The following is a 14,167-nucleotide window of genomic DNA, read 5'->3' on the forward strand; positions in this document are numbered from 1 at the left end:
CCAAACGTACGCAATGAAACACAACAGCTGACGAGCTAGCTGACGAAAAGAGGAGGTAAGATAATGATTGACGATGATTCTCATCGACTCCTGTACGACTGAGAGCTTACACAGACGTATCATTAAGAAAAGTCAGTCAGTTATTTCCTGGCTAATGCCACCCCCTAGTGGACTTGTAGTAAATTACAGCTCACATTTTTTCAGTCTGGATTGATTCAGACATAGCACCACTGAAGGCCTAGCGATGAAATCCATGCCCCGCCTCTGCTTTGGTTTAATGATCTCCATCTTTATCCTGCGACGTGTGTATGCACACATAGGCAAAATCTTGCACATGAATAAATGACTCCGTTTGCCATAAACCTTCAATAATGAATTGCTTCCTGCTCCTTTTTAACGGCTATATATAGCCGTGACTCCAAAGCAAGAAAAGAAATTAAGGGAAAGGGAGACGAGATGCTCATTCTTTCAGATTGGTTGTCTTCATATATGACTTTGGTGTGTGTTTGCCTAAACATCCACGTTGAGAAGTGATAAATGTTCGTGATGACGCAAACAAGCAAATATGTTCGATTCCTCCACCTCCAACTACAGTGATACCTTGGCTTACGAACTTAATTGGTTCCCAGACAGAGTGTGTAAGGCGGAAAGTGTGTATGCCAAAAATGTATTTCCCATAGGAAACCATTAAAATGAGAATAATCCGTTCCCAGGTCCCCATAAAACATAATTTTCTACTTTGTACTTGCTTGTGCTGGTTATTTGTGGAGCCTGATTGATGGGAATTTTAACCTTGCAGTCTACACTCTGGCTTTGAACTACCGAAGTTGAAACGAGTCCAAATTTCACTGTTTCCTATCCATTTTGTCACTCTCTCTCTGTCGTCTGCCTGTCTCTTTAATGCTTAAACCACCTCCCCTCACTGCTGCGTTCTCGACCAATCACGTGGCTTTAACCGACGACTGGGGGCTGGGGAAAAGAGGCCAAAAACAAGCCGGCTGCCATTTTCTTGTTTGGAGAACGGGCTCGTTCACGAACGACGCATCACTCATTGTGGCAGCTCCGTGTGTATCCCGAAAAATAGTTTGTATGCCAAGGTAAAATGTTCATAAATTTAACGTTCGTAAACCGAAAAGTTTGTAAACCAAGGGGTTCGTAAACCGAGGTATCACTGTACCTCAATCCTGTTTCTTCCACTCCACCTTTCTTTCACTAAGCTAGGCTAACAGAGCCCATCCATCATCTCGATCTCCATCATGCCATCTCCGGCTAATATCTTTAAAAAGAGAAGGCAGTGTCAGCAGATGCAGAGGCCGCCGGAAAGAGAAAAGGGTCGAGTATTAAGAGGGGCGGGGGAATAAAGGGGGGTGGGGGCATACATAGAGAGTGAAATGAAAGCGAGAGAGAAACAGAGAGAGATGAGAGAAAGAAAATGACCCATGGGCACAGACGTGATGGAAAAGGGTGAAGTCGGATAAAAGAAGAAGCAAAAGAGTTGGCGGGGCGGGGGGGCAAAACAGAAGAAAACGAATAAGAGCAAGAGAGGAGCAAAATGAGTGCTTACTTGTGGGCGAACGCAAGACAGAGAGGGGTGTGAGAGTATTGCGGTATTTTTTTTTTCATCCTGAGCCGTGTGGAAAGTAGGTTAGTGGCAGGACTGTGAAAAGAGGGTAGTGGGGTGTGGAGTAGGGGGTCTATACGCAGGAGAGTGGGAGGGAAACGATACATTGCGCTGCATATGACAACATTGCGCTACCGTGCTGCATGTCAATCATCGCATGACTCCATCTTTTGACACACTTTGCGCATTTCCGCAACTATATATTCAAGTCAATAAATTCAAATGCTAATATTGGAGAACTACTTTATACTGAAGTTAAAAATCACTTTTTATTGTTTACTGTTTTTATTATATTTTATATTTATATTATTGAAAAATGTGTATTTATTTCTTTGTTTCTGCATCCGTTTATTTATTTTCAATTATTTTTTCCTTTATTGCATCCATTTATTCATTTGTTTTTATTTGTTTAAAATCACTTTTTATTTTCTGTTTTTATTATATTTCATATTTATATTATTCAAAAATGTGTATTTATTTCTCCATCTGTTTATTTATTTTCATTTATTTTTTTCCTATATTGTATCCATTTAGTCATTTGTTATTATTTGTTTATTCATTTATTTTCATTATTTTTTATGTATTTATTAATGTATTTATTATTTATTTTTAATTATTTCTCCATCAATTTATATACTTGGTTTTATTCGTATTTATGTTACTTCCGGGTTGAGTGAACGCTGGCGAGTGTGGCTGCCGCTGCTCACCCGCAGAAAAAATAACCTGTGACTGTAAAGTCATATAACTCCAGGCCCATATAATTTAGGAATTAACACTTTTTTTTCTGATGAAAGAAGAGAGTCTAAGGTTTCTTATGCTGCATTGAAATTTTATGTAGTCCTAAAAATCAATATTTGTCGGATGTTACCTATACTGATTTATATATTTAATTTGTTACGTTTGTTATTTACAATACAATACAATACAATACAATACAATACATATTGATATAGCGCTTTAACAACAGCTGAAGCTGGATGAAAAGTACTCCCGGAACAGCATTAACCATCTGTATAAGAACTCATTGCGCTAAAATAAATTTTAAAAATGAATCATCTAATAATGAGAACATATACCCAATTTGGATCTTACATCATGTACTGTATTTCTCAAAGGGTCCATCTACCCTTCAATAACCTTGACAGTCCTGCCCCACTGTAATGCCCCTCCTTCAACCATCGATTGTCCATCCAAGCGCGCATATGCACGTGCATACACACACACACACACACACACACACACACACACACACACACACACACACACACATTCCACTTCACTACACAACCCGAATGGTCTGCCAATGGAAGGCGGACCAGCTGCTCCCATTTGGTTCGTTGCCAGCCTTCATATTAAAACCTGAACAAGCGAGTGCTCTTTTTGCGCTCCTACAGGAAGTACCGTGTCAATTTTTCGTGTTACATTTTACGACTCGCTTTATGATTTTGGCAAGACGCTACCGAAATCGTTTCATTCGGTCGTCACGACCCCCGCGGAAGAATTAATGTGATTGCAAGAATGTAGATTTGTGTAATTATCCGAACTACGGGGAGAAAATCGCTTTGCTGCATTTTGATTGGTCCACGTAACCTTGTTGTTTGCCATTTTAATACGGTAAAGTCTCGTTATATCGATATCGGATATATCGATAGTCCCGGTTATATCGATACTATTTCTATGCACGCACGGAGAAAATTACATGCAAACAGGGTCGGATATATCGATAGTCCCGGTTATATCGATATTTTTTCGGACTCCCTTGAATATCGATATAACGAGACTTTACTGTATTTTTTTTCTACATATAATGTGATCTAAAAATCTCTTAACTCATTCGCTGCCATTCCCGAATGTATTCGGGAATTGAAAAGAGTGACTTGGGAGCGCCATTCCCGAAAATGTTCAGTTTTTGTTTTTTCTTGTGGTGCTGATAAAGCACTGGTCAGACCTCGATTGGACAGCATTTGCCTTTTGTCCATGTTAGCTCTTTGTTCCAGCTTCAGTTGTTGTTAAAGCGCTATATAAATCAATATGTACAGTATGTATTGGACACACGCATCTTTACTATCTATTTGCTATGTATTAGCTATCTGGCTATCTATTAGCTGGGTAGCTAATAGATAGCCAGATAGCTAATACATAGCAAATAGCAAATCTATTAGCTGGCCGGTAACGCGTACAACAATTTTTGCCAGCCAGCATCTCACTCTCGCACAGCAATTGACTGCGTGATGGCACAAGAGTTTGCAAGTCATTTAGCCTCCGAGTCTCCATTAAACATTTTGAATGGATTTTGACTTACGACCATTTTGACTTATGACCGTTGGGTCGGAACGGAACTCGGTCGTAAGTCGGATGTTACCTGTATTTTTAGTCAATGACACTGTCCAAAAACGGCTACGATAATGTCTATGAATCTACATTCCTAGCCCACCGGCGCCGTGTTGGACGGCATTGCTCGACAAAGGCCAGTTTAGCCCCGCTTGTCCTCTCTCAGTAGGATTTAGCATCAATCGGCGTTTTCGTCCTTTCGGGCGCCCTCCTCCGCCCACCCCTCCCGCCCTGTATATTCTAAACCGCCTATGTTGTGCCTGCCTCAGCCCTGCCACTGCCCGCTCTCATCTCCCAAATCCAGCTGAATTACCACTTTGGCAAGATGCTGATGCCGGTTATGTGTGAGCTGCGTGCAGAGTTTCGCTCTGTGTGTGATGTCGTCATGTGTGCTGATCCAACCATATGGATTTACATGCTGATTTTTTTTTCTCTTGACAGTACGTATGTGCCAGCACAGCATGCGTATGGGACGGAAAGCGTATTTTTGTATTGTCGCAGCCATCGCACGTGACCAAAGAAGAGGGGGCTTGAAAAAAAAAATCAATCCATCACACACTATCTGCTTCCATTTCTTGTCTCTCCGTCACATATCCCAAATCCCTGAAATAGCTTTTTGCCACGTCACTCGTCACCCTCCATCCACCCCCAAAAAATGGCCACAGTTGACAGAGTTCTGTACGAAATTTTGGGACATCAACATATAAGGCCGGAAAACTCATTTTAAGAGTTTTTCTCCATATCAACACAATTCAAAATTATTCAGAAGTATAAATCCATGTACCGTATTATCCTGTGTATAAGGCTCACATCCACATATACTTCCACAAAGATAACTTCCCCATATAAGGCGCACCTGGTATAAATCGCAGGGTCATCTTTTGTAAAAAATGAAGGATTTTGGGTGCGCCTTATACACCGGAAAATACTAGTCTATTTGCAGTACAAGGAGACCGACAGTTCAGCCCAATAAGAATTACATTCGCTGTACTTTAAAGGACAACCAACACCATTTTTTTCTTTCCTAACTGACATCAGAAAAACGTTTTATAGCGTCTAAAATACCCAAAATACGCAGGCTGATATTTTTAGTCAAATGCAAAACACCAATAAAAATGACTTAAAGTGTCCCAAAACTGCCCCAAAATGAGCTCGGAACTGGGCAGATTCAGAAAGTCCCGCCCCCTTGTTTGTGACGTTACTTTTGGTCACAGACTGCCTTGCTCCAGAATCAAAACAATGGCTTCAGAGAGTTCAGATTCGGAGAAGATGTTTACTTGTTACTCATCCAGTTATAAATATGATTCAAATAGTTCTGAAAAGGAAAGCATAAATGTTTGCAATTGATTAAAGAGTCGGTCGCTGCTGACAGCAGTTGCGAGACCTCAATATGACTTCACATGTAAGGCGCAGAGTCATCTTTTGAAGAAAATCGAGGCTTTTGATTGTCCCTTATACACTGGAAAATACGGATGGTTCAGCTCGATAAGAATTACAATCTCTGTACTTTAAATGAAACATGTCCCATTTCACATCTGCTTCGATTGAAAGGAGATTTTACTTTGCTGTTGACTTGAAATGCCCACAGTGTTTCCTCACATGTAAATTCAGCACATAATCTCATAGACAAACACGCTCGCTTATGTTTTCTAAAATGGGCGAAATTAAAAGATGACATCATTGCGTTCAATATGTGATATTTGAGATTCAATGAGATCTCCCAGAGCCTGAAGGAACTTAGTCTATGGATCAATTCACACATTTATTACCAGACAGCGAAAAGCTACCAGTTAGGGATATTGAACCTCAAGGGCAAACACACATTGCCGCACGCTCACACACATGCACGCACACCAAACCAAACACGAGTCGCAGCTGTCAGGATCAAAACACCCCCACAATGCTTAAATTAGCGTCATATAAAAAAGCCAAAGCAGAGGAAGTACAAGATGGAGTGGCGAGGAGACTGAGCGGGACACTGATGGGGGGGAGGGGGTGGATGACAGATCAGGTTGAAGCGAGAGGGGGGAGGAAAGGTGCCAGTTAACATGTGGTGAGAGGGGACGTCAAAGGCTCGGGTCCTTTCGGTCAGGGACGGTAGGCGGGGACAAAACGGACAGTGTATTTAAAAGTACAAAGTCATGATTTCCCCGTGTGGGCGTGGCGAAGACAGTATATTAACAGTGTATCCTTGCCCCCTCTACCTTTTTATGCATGCCCCTTTTACAACTCTCTTCTAGACCAGCAGTTTTGTTGACCTGATATTACGTTTCATTTTTTTCATTTGGCTTTATATGAGGCTGAAACGTAAACTCGGTAACTCAAGACACCGAACCCCACCGGTTTCATATGCTCATTCATCGAACCCTTCTTTCAATGACTGTGCCCACTAACTGCAGACTAGACTAAGGGGTGGACCTCTGCGGCATAGGATCCACCGAACCCCTGAGACCCACTCATCGAACCCCTAAGGTTAGATCGGACCCAGTTTAAGAACCACTGCCCTAGTTGTTCATGCAATCAGACATCATCCATCCATCTTTTTCTTTTCCTTTTCTTTTCCTTTCAGTGTCCTCCATCTAACCCGGTTTTGTACATCTTCTTCTCTCACACACAGCTACCTTCATGTCCTCTTTGACAACATCCATAAACCTCCTCTTAGGTCTTCCTTTCGGTCTCCTGCCTGGCATTTAGAGGCTCAGCATCCTTCCTCCGATATAGTCAGTCACTCTACTGCACACTGGACATGTCCAAACCATCTCAGTCTGACTTTCTCTCTGAAGCCTCTAATATGAATTGTCCCTCTGATATACTAATTCCTGATCATATCCAATCCGGTCACTTCCAAATAAAACCTCGACATCTTCATCTGTGTCAGCTTCAGCTCTGCTTCCTGTCTTGTCTTCAGTGGCACTGTCTCTAGTCCAAACATCATGGCTGGTCTCACCACCGTTTTATACACCATCCATACTTTTCATATATCTGCATCGAGCTATAAGTCCGTATACTCAGCCTTCACCTTCAAACCTTATACTCCATCCATCTGCACTCCCACCAAAGCAGCAAACTTCACAAGGCCTAGGATCAATTGCATTTTCACAAGGTTGTGCTAGTACAAATCGGGCCCCAATCACTTTAGGTTAAGGCATTAGAGAACGGACGCCGCCAGCTATAACCAACTTGCAGACAAAGCAGTTACAAACCAAGACACATACGACCTCAGAGGAAGCGATGGGATGTTAGCAACAGACACATGCTGCAGGAAAAAAAGAACAATAAATAATTTAGATTCTGCAGTAAACACTGACCCTACGTCCACTCCAAAAACAAAACGGACCCCGCACTTGGTCTCTCGTTGAAGGTGCAACTGTCTTTCCAACCAGTCCAATATGTACATTTGGTCAAGTTGATAAAATGATCTTATAAAAACCCTTAACACTTTATATTTGTATGGGGATCACAGTTGCTCTGGAGGCCTTGAGCGTATTGACTTGCTCTCCACTTACAACCGCGAGGGATGGAGAGGGGGGGGGGGTACATCAATGTAAATGGTTGGCGCATTCAGCACCATATGGTGGACATGTACAGTACATCCGCGTGAGCATGAGTGTGTGCCTATGTTGCAACGTTCAAACTACAGTAAAGTCTCGTTATATCAATATTCAAGGGAGTCCGAAAAAATATCGATATAACCGGGACTATCGATATATCCGACCCTGTTTGCATGTAATTTTCTCCGTGCGTGCATAGAAATAGTATCGATATAACCGGGACTATCGATATATCCGATATCGATATAACGAGACTTTACTGTATCTAGCTGCCACTTCGTAAAAACGTGTACAAACAAAATACACTTGCCATATTTTGCGGTGTATAAAGTGCACCGTAGTATAAGGCACACCCCTAATAAATTATCTCTTTTCAAACTTTTTTTCATATATAAGACACACCGGACTATAAGGCGCACCTTGAATGATGTAAAAAGTTTTCCAAATATAATATATAAATATCTAAAAGTTTAAAAAAAAAAGGCACACATCATTATAAAGCGCTACAGTAGAGTCTGCGGTTACGCACAACTACTTCTCGCAAATTTAACATTCGTAAGGCAAAAAGTTTGTTAGCTAAAGCGTTCGAAAACCGAGGTATCACTGTACACGTGATTGTAAAGTCAAAGTTGATTTTCTGCTTTACTTGTCATATTTTGAGTCACTTGCTCGCCTTTGACATTGCCCTTACCAACAGCAAGTCCATTACGGGACATGTAATTAACCAACCTGACACCCTCTCTTGCCTCTCTGTAATGTCCTTTTGCGGCTCTTCCATTTGAAAACATTCCATCGGAAAATGTGGTCACCCACCCAACATTATGAATTGCTTTTTCAACCTGGACAAGTCAATGGCAACAAATTAACATACGGAGGCCAAACCCAAGTTAGACAACCTCAGACGCCTTGTGAATAGCTCTGCTAGTTTGTAAATGGCCGGTGAGTCATGAACCCAAGTAGCTCCTGCGTTTCACGATAGAGCAGCCCAATTAGTGTGTGCAGTTACGTCACGGCTCAAACCACGATGGCAATCGATACAGTCATTGCCCCAATTTCAACTCACAAGGAACAAACGTTTAACTGACGCCGATTCAGCCGAACATCCCACGTCGCCCGAAAATGGGAGACATCACCCTCCATTCATTTCACCGGAATGGTGCAATGTGAAAATTACCAAAAGGGGAAATTTGCACACGTGAGGGAATTGCGGATCCTTTTTAATTTTACAATTAATGTAAAAAAACATTCTGAAAAATCATTAAGATACGCCAGGCCTTTAGCCTCACACACTTCACAACTAGAAAGACACCTGCAGAATTGAGATATGAACGCTTCTGTCACACACACACACACAAACACACACACTCACGCACACACACACACACACACATGCACACACACGTACACTCACACACACACACACACACATTCCTGTTTCAATGATTTTGTGGGGATAACTCCAGATTAGTAGTGAGGACCACCGTTGTTGATAAGTTTAGAGAAGAACTAGTGTTACATTTGAACACTAAATGTCACCCCATTTCCCGCTTCAACTTCTTTAAAAACAAAGCAATAAAAAGTGGACTTCAAACTGAAATAACAGCAGGGGTGAGGTTTCTGAATAGGTTCATTCAAAGTCCTCACCCCTATAGTGAATTTGGTTAAAATATCGTTTTACTTTTTGTGGTATGAACTTTCTCCTCTTATCAAAAAAACACACACACACATAAACACACACAGTGAGTAAAAAGTGTGTATCCGAGTGCAATGAAAATAGACACCAAAAAAATCATTTTGGGTGAATTTGTGAGGACCTTTCTGAAACTTTAACAGATGCTTATATAGACCCTCTAGAAGCCTTTAGAATGAAAAACTTGTGAGGACCAGCCAAAAGGTCCTCACTTGTCAAAAATGTCCTCACTACGTATGCTATAAAATGTTAGCGGTCCTCACAAGACTAGTCATAAAATCACACACACACACACACACACACAAATCAAGTTTCATGGGGACACATTAATTTTTTTTTTGTTTTTTTTTGTTCCCTAAACCCACAAAAGACTCCAATGACGTAACCATATGGATAAACCGACACCCTCTTGCACAGAAAATGCTTTTCTTCTCACGTGGTATCATCATTACCCCACTCCCCTTCTCTCCCCATTTCTTTCTCCTAATCTGTACTTGCTGACATCAGCAATCGGCAGCGCCCCCTAGATACAACCCCACTCCCTGCCCCTCCTCCTATCTGCATCAAAACACAATCACACTCAGAGATACTCACAGAGAACATTCAGTGATCGTATATCAAGCTCCCACCTGACGTGACGTGGAATTACTAACAGAAGTGATTGATGCTGATCAACAGCTCATAAAAAAAGGGAGGCTGGAGTTTCTGCCGCCAGCTTTTCATTAAGTATAAATGACAAATCCGGCGTCATTCACAAGGATAAGGGATTTTTGTTTGGCCGCTTTCATTCGCCCTGTCACGATTCGCCTACCTGGTTTCCATTGTGAGTGTACTGATGACAGTGCAGGTAAAGGATATGGCCATTCGGTGATCTTTTTGGCATATTTTCTCACAAAGTTGTCTTCACTGAAAATAAACAAGGAGCGGTTGACCGTGAAGCAGTTCTGGCGTACTGGTATCGGGTTGTACAAGGCCATCGTCCGGGCCCTCTGCGCCATAGACTGTTTGTACATTCTCTGGGCTCCCGGTCCCCCGGGTGGACCGTGGCCGATTCCGTGCCCATGGGCATGCCCGTGTCCATGGCCATGTCCATGCCCATGACCGTGCCCGTGTCCGTGCGGTCCTCCTTGTCTTGCTCCACCGCGACCGCCCGGGCCGCCTCCGCCGGCCCCTCCACCGTACCTGGCTGGTACCTCGTCACCAAACCGCGCCATTCTCTGGAAACCAGAAGCCAATCTTGACCAAGCAGCGGAGAAGGAGACGGGTGCTCAGCTGCACAGCCACACATTACATCCCAGCCGGATCAGAACATCTCATAGGCTTAAAATGGTTAAGGTTCTGCAGCTTCCGCTCTGAAGAAGCCAGAGGGTCCGTGTACTGACCACCTTCTCTGTCCCTCTCAAGCGCGGGTGGTAGGGAGTCAAACGTTCAGTCTTTTGCTCCCGCTGAAGGGCGTCTCAAGTCCTATAGTCGTCTTGGATCAGTCCAAACCCTGAGGACGTTCCCCCACCACCAGATCATGGGGACTTATTCAAAACGAGCCGTCGTCATGCCTGCTGCATCGGAACGCTCCACGGACGCCGCAAGATTTAGTTCCTCACTGTCATGACAACATGTCATTACTGTACAGACGGCTCTCAAACAGCACGGGCCTAATAAATCCCATTCATGGCATCAAATGTGAAAAAATGGCACAAATGTTCCATGGTCAGATGTGATTCTTCTCCCCTAAAACCACCGTGCTCAATTAAAAACCATTGGAAATAAAATCCCACCATTATTATTTCATTTTTTCTCAAACAGCCGCAATATTTGGTCGTGTTGAGAAAATATGGCAGTGTGGCACTGCTAATTTTACCTTAAAGTGGAGGATCTGACAAGCCTTGAACGTAGAACAAGAGGGGGGAGAGGAAAAAAAACCCTAATAGGCTTAAACGCCGTGCAAAAGGGAAAAGGCATACAATTCCATGTTTGAAAATGTCCATGCCGTCGTAGTGGAGACGAGAGCAGCGAACAGCATCCTCCTCCTCCCTGCTTGCAACACCTGCCTAGCCATCCACGGACGGAGAGGACGCGGCTTCAAAGACACGCGTGGGACGGCATCTTATCTTCCCCCGCCGTCTTTACAACCCTCCCATCGACAGAGTCTCTTCGTCGTGTCCCGATAAAGTCGAACCGCCGTCCTCTTGGATCCCTTTGGAAATCCTGCTCGAGCCTCGCTCTCGTCCGTGGAAGTGGTGTCGGTTGTGCGTGTGTGTGGGGGCGGAGTGGGGTTTGGGGGGGGGGGGGGTCCTCCACCAGCAACCCCGAGGGGATGAGTAGCAGAAGAACGTAAGAATGGAGGGACGGATGGATGGAGACTAGAAGGAAAGACGTGATTGAAGCGGAGTGCCTCTAAACGACACCGCCAGGCAGCTTATGCGTGCGCCATACCAGCAGCACTTGCATTATGACGCAAGCACCCACTTGCACGCGCGAATGTCGTTTGCAGCCTGCCTCAGAGACCCTCTTAACCAAACAACGATTCGTGTCAGCCACAATGACGGAAATGCTGACCCCCTTGAATCAGTATTCCCAAATTCATGTCAATGTGCATAGAAATTGCCAAATGCAGAGAGGATGAGGTGGCGATTGTGTGCTCCGCGTTCACGCGCGCACCTGCAACGGCGCGTGCGAGTGGTGTGTTTGTCGGAGATAGAAAGAGGAGGAGGGAGGCTATTCTTAGCAACAGACATTTGGAAATTAATGGAGGAGGAGAGCGCTCTTCTCTCCACCCCACCTTCCCCAAGTTGGCTACCTTCCTTCCCCCTCTCCTCCCGTTCACAAGGTGTGACCAGTTTTTGCCATGACATGCAGAGAACATGCGCAACATACAGTGGCACCTGCAATGATCTGAACCCTCATGATTTGTAGGACAACCCTCCATTCCCACTCCACCCCTCAAGAATTCTGAGTCTCAGTAAACCAAACATGAGAGTTTAAACAACGTCAGGTGTGTCGTTGATATTTACTGAAACGTTTGCTCAGTCAAAACAGGTGTGTTTTATTGTGGTACCAGTGATGTGTTGATAATAACCATAGAATAGGCTGCAGAGTACCGCCCGTCCATTTTCCGGTCTGTTTCTCTTCATTAAAATCATGGGTGTGCTGAGCACTCGTGGCTGACTTGGTGAGAGGTGGTGTACATCCTGCGCTGGTCGGCAGACAAATATCCATCCACACTGCACAAACCACAAATTTAGACACGTACGTGCATCATCTTATCAAAGCCTTACAAGCAATTCTGCCTACAAATTTAACTGCAGTGGCGTTGGTTGGGCAGGGGTGGTGTGGATATCTGTAGTAAGTCCCTCTTATATGGATCAAAGACACAAGCCCACAAACTCATAGCAGAAACATTCTTTGAAATCTATTATGTTTCCCAATTGATTGAGTCCAGAAATAGCTTCCTCCGTGAATGGGAAATGACGATACATATTTAAGGGTGACCGGGAACATTAATTCAACCCCGTGCTGGAGATTGAAGTGGTAGAGAAACCTTCCTGGCGGAGAGAACAATCAATAACAGCACGACCTTAAACGTCTATCTGATACGCCAGAAAGCAAGGCGATCGTTTAGCTTTGTGTCCATTTACGCAAGGCTTCCGACTTTGAGAGGTTCTGTGACCCTACCACAAGGGCACGCGGACAGTCTAAGATGGATGGATGGATGGATGGATTGTGCATGGGGGGCTAGAGAGATGGGGAGGAAGGTTAGATGGATGGATGGATGGATAAGTGGGTAGGTAGGTAGGTATTTAGGTCGGTACGTACGTAGGTTGGTAGGGAGGTAGGTAGGTAGGTAGGTCAGTCGGTCGGTAGGTAGGTAGGTACATGTAGGTCGGTCGGTGGGTTGGGTGGGTAGGTGGGTGGTTTTGGTTGGTTAGGTAGGTAGGGAGGTAGGTGGGTAGGTAGGTTGGTATGTAGGTAGATAGGTAGGTAGGTCGGTATGTCGGTATGTCTGTCAGTTGATCGGTAGGTTAGGGTGGGTGGTTTGGGTTAGGTAGGTAGTCAGGTAGGTAGGTAGGTAGGTGTAGGTCGGTCGGTGGGTTGTGTGGGTAGGTGAGTAGTTTGGGTTGGTTAGGTACGTAGGTAGGGAGGTAGGTAAGTAGGTAGGTTGGTAGGTAGGTGTAGGTCGGTCGGTGGGTTGCGTGGGTAGGTGAGTAGTTTGGGTTGGTTAGGTACGTAGGTAGGGAGGTAGGTAGGTAAGTAGGTAGGTTGGTAGGTAGATAGGTAGGTCAGTATGTCTGTCAGTCGGTCAGTAGGTTAGGTTGGGTGGGTAGGTGGGTGGTTTGGGTATGGTAGGTAAGTAGGTAGGTATAGGTAGGCAGGTAGGTAGGTAGATAGATCGAGAGAGAGATAGAGAGTTTAGGCCGTAATTCCAAAAGGTACATTTCCCACAAACGCAACACTGGTACAGTGTTCCCACTGGGATGATCCTTTTGACTCCACTGACCTGAAGACAAGACAATCCTTCAGATTTGTTTGTAGGTATTTCTCGGGCAATGTAAAAATTAAATGAAAATGGTGGGTGTGTTTTGGTTGTGTTTTGAGATGTGAGGAGTGGATAAAAAAGGAGTGTCGTGACTCAATGATTCATAAGATTGAATAATTCAATGGCTGGATGCTTGTAGGGCACTCCGCCCCTGCTGAACCTATTCCATCCCATGTAGACTTTGAGATGCAAACCTCTGCCAGATGAATCCGTGTCACTGCAAAGACAAAATGTGGATGTTTGAGACAAATATTAGCCAACATCACGTTACAGTGGAAAAAACAACAAATGATGAAAGAAATTGGGGATTTCCTTAATAATAATAATAATAATAATAATAATAATAATAATAATAATAATAATAATCATCATCATCATCATCATAATAATAGTAATAATACATTTGATTTCTAAGCGCATTTCGAAACTCTCAGGGTCAC

General features: G+C 43.8%; 1 protein-coding gene and 1 long non-coding RNA gene across 15 annotated transcripts in view; one reads left to right on the top strand and one right to left on the bottom strand.

Moving 5' to 3' along the window:
• Window positions 1–34, top strand: part of LOC148885264 (uncharacterized) — a 15,202-nt gene extending 15,168 nt beyond the window's left edge. Inside the window, exon 3 of the long non-coding RNA XR_016118109.1 lies at window positions 1–34. This exon is cut by the window's left edge and continues 105 nt beyond it. This is a non-coding gene — a long non-coding RNA (uncharacterized LOC148885264).
• The window catches only part of cacna1aa (calcium voltage-gated channel subunit alpha1 Aa), a 66,203-nt gene extending 54,027 nt beyond the window's left edge, over window positions 1–12,176 (bottom strand). For 7 of the 14 annotated variants that reach the window (XM_089019174.1, XM_089019172.1, XM_089019169.1 and 4 more), the window contains exon 1: window positions 10,052–12,174. In XM_089019174.1, the coding sequence (XP_088875300.1) occupies window positions 10,052–10,407 (356 nt within the window). In that variant the 5' untranslated portion in view covers window positions 10,408–12,174. Of the gene's footprint in view, window positions 1–10,051 lie in introns of all 14 variants that reach the window. The other 7 variants (XM_089019166.1, XM_089019163.1, XM_089019170.1 and 4 more) reach the window with 3 other exon arrangements.
• Between the last annotated feature and the right edge of the window lie 1,991 nt (window positions 12,177–14,167).

The sequence above is a fragment of the Hippocampus bargibanti genome, linkage group LG17 (genome assembly GCF_051943395.1).
Source record: "Hippocampus bargibanti isolate YZ-2025 linkage group LG17, ASM5194339v1, whole genome shotgun sequence".
NCBI classification, from domain to species: Eukaryota; Metazoa; Chordata; class Actinopteri; order Syngnathiformes; family Syngnathidae; genus Hippocampus; species Hippocampus bargibanti.